Source organism: Pygocentrus nattereri, chromosome 26 (genome assembly GCF_015220715.1).
Source record: "Pygocentrus nattereri isolate fPygNat1 chromosome 26, fPygNat1.pri, whole genome shotgun sequence".
NCBI classification, from domain to species: domain Eukaryota; kingdom Metazoa; phylum Chordata; class Actinopteri; order Characiformes; family Serrasalmidae; genus Pygocentrus; species Pygocentrus nattereri.
The window spans coordinates 22,187,288-22,200,933 of record NC_051236.1 but is presented as its reverse complement, the minus strand read 5'-3'; the positions used below and the strand labels follow the sequence as shown (position 1 = coordinate 22,200,933).

General features: G+C 40.5%; 1 protein-coding gene across 1 annotated transcript; it reads right to left on the bottom strand.

Annotated features, from left to right (window-relative positions):
* Positions 1-278: 278 nt before the first annotated feature.
* Positions 279-10,165, bottom strand: LOC108439767. The gene is made up of 9 exons (XM_037534763.1): positions 10,060-10,165; positions 4,551-4,643; positions 4,251-4,423; positions 3,794-3,960; positions 3,200-3,297; positions 2,588-2,702; positions 1,900-1,999; positions 1,645-1,810; positions 279-1,217 (listed from the first exon to the last, which is right to left on the bottom strand). Exons 2-9 carry the CDS (start codon positions 4,623-4,625, stop codon positions 279-281), a joined length of 1,833 nt encoding a protein of 610 aa, XP_037390660.1. The 5' UTR covers positions 4,626-4,643; positions 10,060-10,165.
* Positions 10,166-13,646: the final 3,481 nt, after the last annotated feature.

Below are 13,646 nucleotides of genomic sequence, written 5' to 3'. Positions count from 1 at the left end.
ATGACAAGGAAATGGTGAAATGTCAGTGGAATTCCTCCTTAATTAATTCCAGTGTATGGAGCTTACAGAGGAGAATAAGTTCCAGTTACAAGCTGCTCTTCCTCATGTTTTACATGCCACTGTCACCTTTGGCTTGCTCCTCCCGAGTGAAGTGCTATCAAGCTGCTTTGGGACAATGACTGTAAAAACTGCACTGAAATAGAATTTATTTCAGCAAGCAGATATTGTCTAAATAGAACACCGAATACTATAAAGTTAGAGCTATTTTTAAAGTTCCTTTAATTCCAGCTATCAGCAGTTGGGATGTTTATTGGCTGAGGAAGGTGCAAGATATAACTGAGCTTCCTAGTGTCTTCAATGCCAGTATGATCTGTGACCCCAGCTTCCTTTACTGGGGTTGTAGTGTCCTGGGACCTGCAATCTACTCTACTGGTTGGAGTGGAAAAGTTCATCTCATTCATATCAAAAGTTTCACAACTTGCACCTTGTGACACAAAGTCTTCACACAGCACGGTTGCCTCCTTGGACAGGTCTTCTTTAAAAGTCTTTTGTTTGGCGATAATGCCTTTCATACCATTTTGACTGTACGTGACTGGTTTTGAGATGAATAGGAAGTCCATCTTGTTTTTTGGATCGCTGGCTTTGCTTTGCTGGGTCTGTGGAGCTGAGGTGTAACATTTGTTGCTGAATCTTCTTGAGGTTCCATACAGTAGTTTAGAGTAGGTTGAGGGAATTTCTTGACTGGCATAAGTTTGATTAGGGTTCTTGCCATTAACCACAGGGCCAACACAAGTAGAGGAAAGCACTTTTCTTCTAGGCATGACCAGAGGAATCAGTGGACCTTTGTTTGTAGGTACAGACAAAGACACATCTTTATGATTATGGAGCGGGAGTCGGCTCAAATCTGGAGACTTGACAACATTTCCATCTGCTGAGAGCATTTGCAGGTTCACGTGATAGGCCCCCGTCCTTGTCGCTTTGAGCCCTGATCTTGAGTAGGACCTTGAACACTGTCTTTCTCTCAGACTGCGGATCATGTAGTCTGTTTGCAGGGACTCAGTAATGTGGATGATGGTTGAGTGGACTTTGCTCTTTCGGACTGCAGTGACCTGGGTCAAAGGTTCTGCGGGATCCAGACAGTGAAAGCCTGGGCTGCTGAAGGGCTCATGATGCTGCTGCTGTGGTCTGTATACCACAGGGTACGTTTCACTGACTATCTGTGGAGATATGGACAATTTGAAACCAAAGACTGACAGCACAGATTGTCATGTAAAACCTGAGAACAAAAAGGATCATTTTATATGATATAAATACTTAGAAACTGACATATAAGATAGTATTGTGTGCTAAGAGAAAGCACTGATTTTAGTGCAAACGTGAGCCCTACTGGTATATGCCAAATGCAGTTTATGCCCAGAGGCCAGTTTGCAGTTAGCATGTTCTTATTAGAGAAGGGGAAGGATGAGACTTTTTTTCTTACCTCTTTCTTTCATAGATTATGATAATATCATATGGCTTCTCAAGAGATGGCATTAAGTTGATGAATTGCCTACACTAATATAAGTGCTGTACAACATGTGTGCCTTCTCAAACATAAATGTTTATCAAAAGGTTTGTCATGAATTTTTAAAGACAGATATTTACCGGCAATGCTTTATAAACAGATGCCGGGCAAGGTGTAAGCACTTTTACATTTGTCCTCTCCAGCTCATCTTCCAAGCTAAGAGGAACCGGCTCATCGAGAAATTCCTTTTCAAATGGAGATAACTGCTCTTGGGTAAACTCTCTTTCAAATGTCTCTCCAGTTCCACTGTGAAAAGAAATACAAGAGAATTGTACTTTGATGTTTTAAAATCATACGGATTCCTCTTTGGACACATCTTAATAGCGTAAACATACTTTTTATGAAGCCTACTGGTACCAAGCTCAGCATCAATCTCTTGATGAAGTTCCTGAGTAACCAGGATTCCAACTGACTCAGGTAATTTAAATGGTCCATCTACTTTTGGGAGACACACACAGACACACATATACATGCTCACACATGTGCATATCAACTGTTTTACGGTGCTAATTAGTTTGAAGCTAATTGATGAGACAAGGCAAGGCAAGTTTATTTACATAGCATAAAATAAAGGCAACTCATACACAAAGGCATTTCACTGTGCTTTAGAATAAAAGCAAAAAGGACAACAGAAAGCAATTAAAGACACCCTAAGTGAGGAAGATTATCACCTGTAAGGTGTTAAGAGAGTGAATTAAACCCAGGCTAACTAATGCATAAACATGCCTGTGCCTTTCCTGAGTGAGGAAGATCATCACTAAGTTATTCTTCAAAGTAAAATAAAACTTCTAAGGTACTACTCAAGCCTTGGGATAACAGTGCATTTAGCCTCCAACCTCTTTAGGATAAACACTTTTAGGACAATTGCTTAAGGAAATCAAACAATGAAAAGGATACAAAGTCTAGACAGAAAGTATTTGTGTCAAAGGCACTACAAAAAAGAAATTAGTTAAATATGGCTAAATTTGGGGCATATCTGAGATCTCCTGGATTAGGACGAATTTCCTCACTTGTGCTTCATACCATCATTAAAAGAGTTGGAGCGCCAGTGAGAGGTGTCTGTGTATCCAAGGCTGCTTCCCACCAAGGCCTTGCTACTGTCCTTGTTTAGTGCATGTAAAGAGGGTACATTCTCCACCTGAAATGCAAACAATTTAATTCAGTGCATGTTCATACCTACTACTTCCCAAAACGTCCAAAAAAATGAACACACCCAGTAATCATGACTGAACATGACTCACTTTGCATAATCATCAGACATATGTATGTAAATATATGCAAAAGATCAACCAGAGATCAACCCAGAGATCAGCCCATAAAACCATAAATAAAACACAAAGTCTCGTCTTAGGCAGTAAATTGTGGGCATAAAGTCACAGTTCCTATTCTCTGTCAACACAAGGTGCTTTAAAATGTTTACTGTTAATATGAGGGTGACACAGTGAACATAAAAGTGGAGTTACAATGTCAGATATAAAATTTCTTTTTAACATTTTATAAATTTTGTTTATTACAGTATTAAAAATCATCAAGTATATATTCATAAAGTGGCAATACATGCTGATATAAAGGGCAGAGTTACTAATACATGAGAGGAGACTGCATTATTTAGTCTCTCAGCATATGATATGGCACCTCTCTTGACCACTTCATTCTGTGTGGGGATCGTCTGCAGGGCCGAAGAGGTTTCTTTAAAGATGTGATCATGAAACTCGGTCTCTCTTCCTCTTTGTCTATGAAAAAGAGAATACAATTGCTACAACTGTTTAATGGTTTTCTGCAAAACCACATTTGTTAAATTTGTAAAATTCTGTCAAAATGGTTTATTCTGTTCTTTTGAGCTGCCCAAACTTAGTATTGTTGTATATTGTTGCTGTCGGAACAAAACCTCGTATCTCCAAAAAAAAAAAAAAAAAACATACTTTTCTTTTAATTTACAATGTAAAGCAAAAAAGTAATTTACAAATTATGTTAAAAACCAAAAAATGACAAAAATAGAGATAAACGACAAAAATATAGATGCTAGGTTTTGTTCTGATAGCAGCGATATGCTCTACTTAAGTAGGAAAAATTCCACAAATAATTACAGTGAACGACAAATCAGATTTTACACTCTGTCACAAATGACGAATGAATGCGAGATTCAACTGAAACACATCCTTAAAATTGAAGATATTTACTGCTTTGCTTAGCTTTGTCTTCCACACCCCAGCTAGAAGCACATCTTACCTTGGCACACGTTTCTGCCTGAAGACTTAACATTAGTTGGGCTTGTCCAGGCCGTGTTTTCATTGCTTGTGAATGGGCGTATGTTGATTTTGCTACTGACAACCTCAACTGATCTGATGCTGGAGATCCCTTTCATGCTGGTTACTGGGGCTGAAGACTTCGAAATCCTAAACATGAGACATTTGTCTGAACCAAGCTTAGTTCCTGGATCCCTGCTGAGTCCAGATGCACCACAGTCATCAAAGGTATTACTTAGTAAAGCACCATGACAACAGTCAGTAATGGAAACTAATTAAAGTGGGACTGATTCCAAAGTCTGATCAAAAAGGCGGGATTGTGTTCTGATTACAAATTTATGTGTAACCGTCAGGACTAGGTCACCAACACCAAGGTAGCAACACCAGTACAGCTTGCAGCTTCTGCCTCAGGATTACCCATAATCCAATATGAGCTTTACCTTAGTCTTTTGGGAAGATGATCTTGCTCCTCCCCAGCATGCTCCGTATTGGATTTGGGTTTATAAACAGACGTTCTGGGAGTGAGAAAGTCCAAGTCATAGTGCAACACCAGCACTGTGTTCCTCTTATCATGTGCAAAGCAGTGCCTTGGCATACTTAGCTGGCAGTTCTTCTGAAAGAAAGAATGGGGTTTTTCAGTAAGACAAAATTATACTTAAACAGTTTTATTGGTGAGGAAATTGACTAATTCATGCATGAAGAGCTTTAGATGAAAATATTCATCAGAAAAATCTAGCTACCTTTGCATGTCTCTCCAACACTCTCTTGGAATAACTATCCAAGGCATTGAAGGACTCAAGTAATCTGGTTGTCATCGTTCAGCTTGCCTTTACCTATTGAGAAAAGAAAGAGAGCTATAAAATGACAGGATGAGTAACTCAGACTTTCGTAATCGACTTGTGGATAGTAACTTGTGGGTAGTACTGGTAAGTGAAGCACTAGCGCTCACCCAACTTGTCACATTTGTGGTAGGTTAGCTTGGTTAGTATGTCTACCAAGCCACTTCTCTAATTAGCTTCAGGCTTGTTGCTTAAAGGGGAACCAATTTTTCTGCTTTATTAAATGGGTAATGTCAACAAGGTCATTCAGAGTGGTTTACTGTGCAATGCTTTATTCTTTAAAGCCTCTAAAAGCTCCGTCACAGAAAGTTACTACATTAAATTGTTATGAATACAACGCCTGATGTCTGAGACTGTTTCACATGAGTTGTGATAAAGTTTTAGTCTGAAATGTGTTTTGATTAATTAATTTTAATCCATTTATGGTGGAGGAATACATAAAGGCATTTCTAAGGTAAAACAGTCCCCAAAGAAAACTTACTAAAACGTATTTTTTCAAACTGACCATTATTTTACCATCATCAACATGGCAGAAGAAATGTGCAGGGTCACTGTTGGTTTGGGCACAGTATATAAAATTGCTATAGTAGTGTATATTTGTGTTCTAGACATGCAGGGGTTCCTATCGCTATCGCTGCAAAGAAATTTGAGGTGGTAAGTTTCGATTTACAAACGAACCATTTCACATAAGAACCAATCTGAACCATTCTGTTTATATCTCGACCTCTGATTTACGTAGAAATTTTGAATAATCCATTTTGAAAAAACAGCCTAACTGAGAGGTGTGTGAACTACTGAGCTACTACTACCAAATAACAGATACTCCACACAAGTTTAAGTATTTTTTCCGTGAAGCCTTTTCTCTAAACCTCAGTCCTCAGCAGAGCCTCTGCCCTGAGGAGACTGGGTGTGTTTTACTAAAGGCCGTGACTGGGCCCCTGTGTTCATACTGTGTAATTACTTTACACACCTAATGTTAATTCCACGGTAGTAACAAAGGAAGCTTTTAACTAAGCGTTTAACTAAGCTTTTAACTAGGCTTTTAACTAGGCTTTTAACTAAGCTTTTAACTAGGCTTTTAACTAAGCTTTTAACTAGGCTTTTAACTAAGCGTTTAACTAAGCGTTTAACTAGGCTTTTAACTAGGCTTTTAACTAGGCGTTTAACTAAGCTTTTAATTAAGCGTTTAACTAAGCATTTAACTAGGCTTTTAACTAAGCATTTAACTAAGCGTTTAACTAAGCGTTTAACTAGGCTTTTAACTAGGCTTTTAACTAAGCGTTTAACTAAGCGTTTAACTAGGCTTTTAACTTGGCTTTTAACTAAGCGTTTAAATAAGCTTTTAACTAAGCGTTTAACTAAGCTTTTAACTAGGCTTTTAACTAAGCGCTTAACTAAGCATTTAACTAAGCTTTTAACTAGGCTTTTAACTAAGCGTTTAACTAAGCGTTTAACTAGGCTTTTAACTAGGCTTTTAACTAAGCGCTTAACTAAGCGCTTAACTAAGCGTTTAACTAAGCTTTTAACTAAGCTTTTAACTAGGCTTTTAACTAAGCGCTTAACTAAGCGTTTAACTAAGCGTTTAACTAGGCTTTTAACTAGGCTTTTAACTAGGCGTTTAACTAAGCGTTTAAGCGTTTAACTAAGCGTTTAACTAGGCTTTTAACTAGGCTTTTAACTATGCTTTTAACTAAGTGTTTAACTAAGCGTTTAACTAGGCTTTTAACTTAGCTTTTAACTAGGCTTTTCAAACTAAATGTCCCTCAGTAATAATGAGAAAAGTAGCTAGCTAGCTAGTAAACACTACATGGTATCGCCGACTGACCAAAACCTTTAAAAATGCATCACCGTGTTTCAAAAACAGCGAAGTGTTCATCAGTTTAGCGTTGCAACCATCACCTTAAATGCTTTACTGCACAGCAGCGGCGTAAACTTGCGTATAATGACCAAAACCGTGAGAAAGTGAGGTTAGAGGGGTTAGTGTAGCGTTATAATGACCAAAACCGTGAGAAAGCGAGGTTAGAGGGGTTAGTGTAGCGTTATAATGACCAAAACCGTGAGAAAGCGAGGTTAGAGGGGTTAGTGTAGCGTTATAATGACCCAAACCATGAGAAAGCGAGGTTAGAGGGGTTAGTGTAGCGTTATAATGACCCAAAACCATGAGAAAGCGAGGTTAGAGGGGTTAGTGTAGCGTTATAATGACCAAAACCGTGAGAAAGCGAGGTTAGAGGGGTTAGTGTAGCGTTATAATGACCCAAACCATGAGAAAGCGAGGTTAGAGGGGTTAGTGTAGCGTTATAATGACCATAACCGTGAGAAAGCGAGGTTAGAGGGGTTAGTGTAGCATTATAATGACCGAAACCGCGTGAAAGCGAGGTTAGAGGGGTTAGTGTAGCGTTATAACGACCAAAACCGTGAGAAAGCGAGGTTAGAGGGGTTAGTGTAGCGTTATAATGACCCAAAACCATGAGAAAGCGAGGTTAGAGGGGTTAGTGTAGCGCTATAATGACCAAAACCGTGAGAAAGCGAGGTTAGAGGGGTTAGTGTAGCGTTATAATGACCCAAACCATGAGAAAGCGAGGTTAGAGGGGTTAGTGTAGCGTTATAATGACCATAACCGTGAGAAAGCGAGGTTAGAGGGGTTAGTGTAGCATTATAATGACCGAAACCGCGTGAAAGCGAGGTTAGAGGGGTTAGTGTAGCGTTATAACGACCAAAACCGTGAGAAAGCGAGGTTAGAGGGGTTAGTGTAGCATTATAATGACCCAAACCGTGAGAAAGCGAGGTTAGAGGGGTTAGTGTAGCGTTATAATGACCCAAAACCATGAGAAAGCGAGGTTAGAGGGGTTAGTGTAGCGTTATAATGACCAAAACCGTGAGAAAGCGAGGTTAGAGGGGTTAGTGTAGCGTTATAATGACCCAAACCATGAGAAAGCGAGGTTAGAGGGGTTAGTGTAGCGTTATAATGACCATAACCGTGAGAAAGCGAGGTTAGAGGGGTTAGTGTAGCATTATAATGACCGAAACCGCGTGAAAGCGAGGTTAGAGGGGTTAGTGTAGCGTTATAACGACCAAAACCGTGAGAAAGCGAGGTTAGAGGGGTTAGTGTAGCGTTATAATGACCCAAAACCATGAGAAAGCGAGGTTAGAGGGGTTAGTGTAGCGTTATAATGACCAAAACCGTGAGAAAGCGAGGTTAGAGGGGTTAGTGTAGCGTTATAATGACCCAAACCATGAGAAAGCGAGGTTAGAGGGGTTAGTGTAGCGTTATAATGACCATAACCGTGAGAAAGCGAGGTTAGAGGGGTTAGTGTAGCATTATAATGACCGAAACCGCGTGAAAGCGAGGTTAGAGGGGTTAGTGTAGCGTTATAACGACCAAAACCGTGAGAAAGCGAGGTTAGAGGGGTTAGTGTAGCATTATAATGACCAAAACCATGAGAAAGCGAGGTTAGAGGGGTTAGTGTAGCGTTATAATGACCCAAACCGCGTGAAAGCGAGGTTAGAGGGGTTAGTGTAGCGTTATAACGACCAAAACCATGAGAAAGCGAGGTTAGAGGGGTTAGTGTAGCGTTATAATGACCAAAACCGTGAGAAAGCGAGGTTAGAGGGGTTAGTGTAGCATTATAATGACCCAAACCGCGTGAAAGCGAGGTTAGAGGGGTTAGTGTAGCGTTATAACGACCAAAACCGTGAGAAAGCGAGGTTAGAGGGGTTAGTGTAGCGTTATAATGACCAAAACCGTGAGAAAGCGAGGTTAGAGGGGTTAGTGTAGCGTTATAATGACCCAAACCGTGAGAAAGCGAGGTTAGAGGGGTTAGTGTAGCGTTATAATGACCAAAACTGTGAGAAAGCGAGGTTAGAGGGGTTAGTGTAGCGTTATAATGACCAAAACTGTGAGAAAGCGAGGTTATAGGGGTTAGTGTGGCGTTATAATGACCAAAACCGTGACAAAGCGAGGTTAGAGGGGTTAGTGTAGCGTTATAATGACCCAAAACCGTGAGAAAGCGAGGTTAGAGGGGTTAGTGTAGCGTTATAATGACCCAAACCATGAGAAAGCGAGGTTAGAGGGGTTAGTGTAGCGTCATAATCACCAAAACCGTGAGAAAGCGAGGTTAGAGGGGTTAGCGTAGCGTTATAATGACCCAAACCGTGAGAAAGCGAGGTTAGAAGGGTTAGTGTGGCGTTATAATGACCAAAACCGCGAGAAACCGAGGTTAGAGGGGTTAGTGTAGCGTTATAATGACCATAACCATGAGAAAGCGAGGTTAGAGGGGTTAGTGTAGCGTTATAACGACCCAAACCGTGAGAAAGCGAGGTTAGAGGGGTTAGTGTAGCGTTATAATGACCCAAACCGTGAGAAAACGAGGTTAGAGGGGTTAGTGTAGCGTTATAATGACCCAAACCGTGAGAAAGCGAGGTTAGAGGGGTTAGTGTAGCGTTATAATGACCCAAACCGTGAGAAAACGAGGTTAGAGGGGTTAGTGTAGCGTTATAATCACCAAAACCGTGAGAAAGCGAGGTTAGAGGGGTTAGCGTAGCATTATAATGACCCAAACCGTGAGAAAGCGAGGTTAGAAGGGTTAGTGTGGCGTTATAATGACCAAAACCGTGAGAAACCGAGGTTAGAGGGGTTAGTGTAGCGTTATAATGACCATAACCGTGAGAAAGCGAGGTTAGAGGGGTTAGTGTAGCGTTATAACGACCCAAACCGTGAGAAAGCGAGGTTAGAGGGGTTAGTGTAGCGTTATAACGACCAAAACCGTGAGAAAGCGAGGTTAGAGGGGTTAGTGTAGCGTTATAATGACCAAAACCGTGAGAAAGCGAGGTTAGAGGGGTTAGTGTAGCGTTATAATGACCCAAACCGTGAGAAAGCGAGGTTAGAGGGGTTAGTGTAGTGTTATAATGACCAAAACCGTGAGAAAGCGAGGTTAGAGGGGTTAGTGTAGCGTTATAATGACCCAAAACCGTGAGAAAGCGAGGTTAGAGGGGTTAGTGTAGCATTATAATGACCCAAACCATGAGAAAGCGAGGTTAGAGGGGTTAGTGTAGCGTTATAATCAGCAAAACCGCGAGAAAGCCAGGTTATAGGGGTTAGCGTAGCGTTATAATGACCCAAACCGTGAGAAAGCGAGGTTAGAAGGGTTAGTGTAGCGTTATAATGACCAAAACCGTGAGAAACCGAGGTTAGAGGGGTTAGTGTAGCGTTATAATGACCAAAACCGTGAGAAAGCGAGGTTAGAGGGGTTAGTGTAGCGTTATAACGACCAAAACCGTGAGAAAGCGAGGTTAGAGGGGTTAGCCAGCAGCGCTAACCTGTCAATAACCTCCATTCGTAAACTAGTGCGGGCTGTTCGGTTAGACGTCTCTCCTCACTCACCTGGCTCTAACAGGCCTTCCACTCACTCACCTGTCTTCTTACACCTTTCATCGGGATTAGCCTCCTAATCACATTCATTTCGCCTGCCCATGGCACAGCTGAGCGGCGGAGCTGTGAGTTGTCTCCTCTCCATGAGCGACGGCCGCGCAGGTACAGAGACGCCAGGCCGGAGCCATGGCAACGGAACATCGCGCCCATCAGCGAGCAGGTATTAAAAGGCCACGAGAGGTACAGAAGTATAATATCGTGAAACGTTCAGAAGTGTTCACCATGCTTGATATACCACAGTATGTGTTTTGCTGAGGTGTAAAAACCTGGAACAGACAAAAAATTTAAAAATATCATCTATAGCTAAGAGTACAAATTGTTTTTATTCAACATTTCACCTACTGTGCTACGCTAATTCAGATGAAACAAGCCTAAACATGCTCTCTTTGTGAAGGGCCATACAGCTGGTAACTGTTCTAGACCCGAGTGTTGACGTGTTGCATGATTGTTATAATGCACAGCCCAAGGTCTGGGTGTCTATAGTCTTATATCATGAGCATAAAGGCTCCTGCCTTGGCTTTTATTTATTTTCTTGGAATGATCATTCCATCCATTACTCCTTATTGTGCAGAGATTGTATTTTGTAATCTTAATTATTTTATTATTTTAAATGTTCAGAAACACGGTCTCTTCACGTTCTTTCATTCCAGGTGAAAGACCTTATCAAAAGTAGGTCTGCTCTCTTTCTCTATTCAAGATTCAATTAAGAAGTATTGCCAATGCAAATGAATACTGAATGTCACTGTTTCATCATGAAACCCCTCTCTGGCTTTCTGTTTAACGTTTGAAGAGTCAGGCCAGCATTGCAAAACTGTGGTGTGGCTGTTGCGTCTTTCACGCCTATAGCTGTGGGTTTAAGCCGTGGTGGCCTCTGTCCTTCTTTCTGTAGTTTATTGTTGAATATGATGTCATTCTCGCTAAAAATGAATGGAAAGTGGTCATGAAAGTGTATCACATTTTGGGTGAGATATGTTTACTGACATGCAAAATGCATATGTTGTGTTTGTGACTGTATCTGTGTATTTATTTCTGTTATTTCAGTTCTGTATTGTTAACTTAGGTGTGCTCCAATTTCCCCAAGACAAAAATGTCTAGTACATGCAAGTGTACAAGGCACGTAAACTGATTCTGATTCTATGAGATTTCGTCCCCAAGTTTTGAGATTGAACAGGGCTGAGCAGAAGTCTTAGGCAGCCAAGAAAATTGTGAAACTGTTTATCTTGGCAGTAAGTGTGTTTTTGCCTGTACAGCTCTGTATTACATTAGAATAGAACAAATAAGCAGTAAGTAATGAGAATTTCTTGTTCTCAACAAGATTATTAGTATGTTGCTTCCTGACTTCTCCTTGTGGTCCGATTGAATTCTGTCAGACTGGATTTAATGTAATGAAGTATTGATGAGCCAAAAACTACTGGATGATAACTGTGGGACTAGTTCAGAAGTGGTTAAGGCTCTACAGCTGCATCTTTCACTCACCGTGGCTAGTGTCATAATTTTAGTGCTGCTAACCTTTTTCTCCTGATTTCATCTTTATGTCGTTGATGACTTCAAGTGAGTGCTGCAGTAGTTAAAACACTCAGAGCAAACAGTATTGTCCTATAAAGGACCATGCTGAAGAAGCCCAGTATGTGCTTATGTGGAGCTTTTGCATATGTACCGTACGTTGAGCTCAAAGCGTGTGCCCATTTTATTTTCCGTCAGAAAATCGAGGTCAGCAGACCACATAACCCATTAAGGTTCTGTTGTAGAATCATAAACAGCATGCTTTTTACCCTGTGCATTTCATTTTTTCCTTACCCTTTCATGAAATGATTAGAAATGATTTTGCCGAATCCAATGTCTTAAATTGTTGTAACAACAGCAGAAATGTTTTGGCCTGCAGGCTTTACATGTCTTACAAAGCGCACTCTCTTTTGCAGGTCCTGCATCAGATACAACTGTCCATTGTGTGGAGTATCATTGGGTGAAACCAAAGCTGATCAGTTCTAATAACTGTGGTTCAAATTGTACGATTCAGTATTCAGTTTGCACACTGTGAAAAACGAGAAGTCAAGACAACTTAAACATTTAAGGGATCTTTTCTGAGTTAACTCAACCTAAAGGCATCCGAGTTCACCCACCTCAAACTTCTTAGCTTAGTCAAAGGTTCACCTACTTCACATTTTTAGGTCCTCCCGCAAGTAAATAATATATTATTTTGACATCTTTCTTCTTTCGTTCTTTCGGGCAGCATGGTGGCATGGTGGCATGGTGGGTAGCGCTGTCACCTCACAGCAAGGAGGGCCTGGGTTCGATTCCCCGGCTGGGCGACCGGGATCCTCTCTGTGTGGAGTTTGTATGTTCTCCCCGTGTCTGCGTGGGTTTCCTTCCAGGTTCTCCAGTTTACTCCCATGGTCCAACGACATGCAGTCAGGCCAATTAGACATGCTACATTGCCCCTAGGTGTGAGTGATTGTGTATGTCTGCCCTGTGATGGACTGGCAACCTGTCCAGGGTGTATCCTGCCTTCCACCCGATGACCGCTGGGACAGGCTCCAGCGACCCTGAAGGAGAAGTGGCTTAGTACATGGAAGAATGGACGTCTTTCTTTTTCTGGGGGTTGTGGCAATGACCGTGGTTCAGAATTCTTCATCTACTTATAATGGGACTAATATCAGAGCTTGTTAACTGGTGGACCAACCAAAACCAAGTAAAAAGGGCCATGTTTCAACAATGCACAAGAACATGAGCCAGTGCGCCCTGTGCTACAATTAATCCAGCCAGTCCCGTTCATGTAAACTATTGTGCTGAGACTAGCTGTGAGGCTACATACGAGTTTAGAAACCAAAATAATTCTAATATTTTTGTAGATTTTTTTTTTCTAATTTGTGGTTTGAGTAGTGAAGCGACATCATGGCTTGCTAAAAAAGAAAATTGAAAACAGTGTTTAAAAAGGAATGAACAGAGAACCATGCAAAACCAATGTGTCTCGCATTAAGCGCCAACATTACTGCAATAAACATTATGTCAAATTAAGCTAATGCTTGAAATGCATGAAAAGTTCAGAGTGCTTGTTGATTTCCTGACAGTACAAAAGCGCAATGGACAAGTTTTTTTTTCCAGAAAGATTTTCTGCAATTTTTTTCAAACAATTGCCCATGAATTCCAAGTTTTCTCATTAGATTTTAAAAATGCATATAAAATAAAACAGTTTAGCAAAATATTTCTAATGTGCTAATTTATTTAGTTATCTGCCTGGAGTAATCATTAATCATTGGGTATTAAAAAATAACTGTTTTCAGTCGCACCAGCGCTCACGAGGTTACTTAAAATCCAAAAAAATAAATGGACTGTGAAGGCTGTGAAGATCTATTTGTTGTCTTGCTTTAAAAAAGTAAGTAAAATGGTTGTCTTAAAATTCTGTTTGTTAAACATTGGAATAAAAAACTTTATATAACAGAAAGAACTAGATTTTTATTCTCATAACTTCAAATAAGCAAAATATCCTCAAATAAACAAAATTTAAATGGCAAAACTCTAATATTTAAGCTTATCTTAAATGTTTTATGTGTTATTAGTACTGAGTCAGA

Excerpts from the sequence above, each read along its gene's own strand:
- LOC108439767 (XM_037534763.1), bottom strand. The coding sequence starts at position 4,625 with ATGACAACCAGATTACTTGAGTCCTTCAATGCCTTGGATAGTTATTCC. Across the intron at positions 3,298-3,793 it reads AGGCAGAAACGTGTGCCAAG|ACAAAGAGGAAGAGAGACCG; the intron begins GTAAGATGTGCT and ends TCTTTTTCATAG. Across the intron at positions 1,218-1,644 it reads CTGTTTATAAAGCATTGCCG|ATAGTCAGTGAAACGTACCC; the intron begins GTAAATATCTGT and ends ATATCTCCACAG.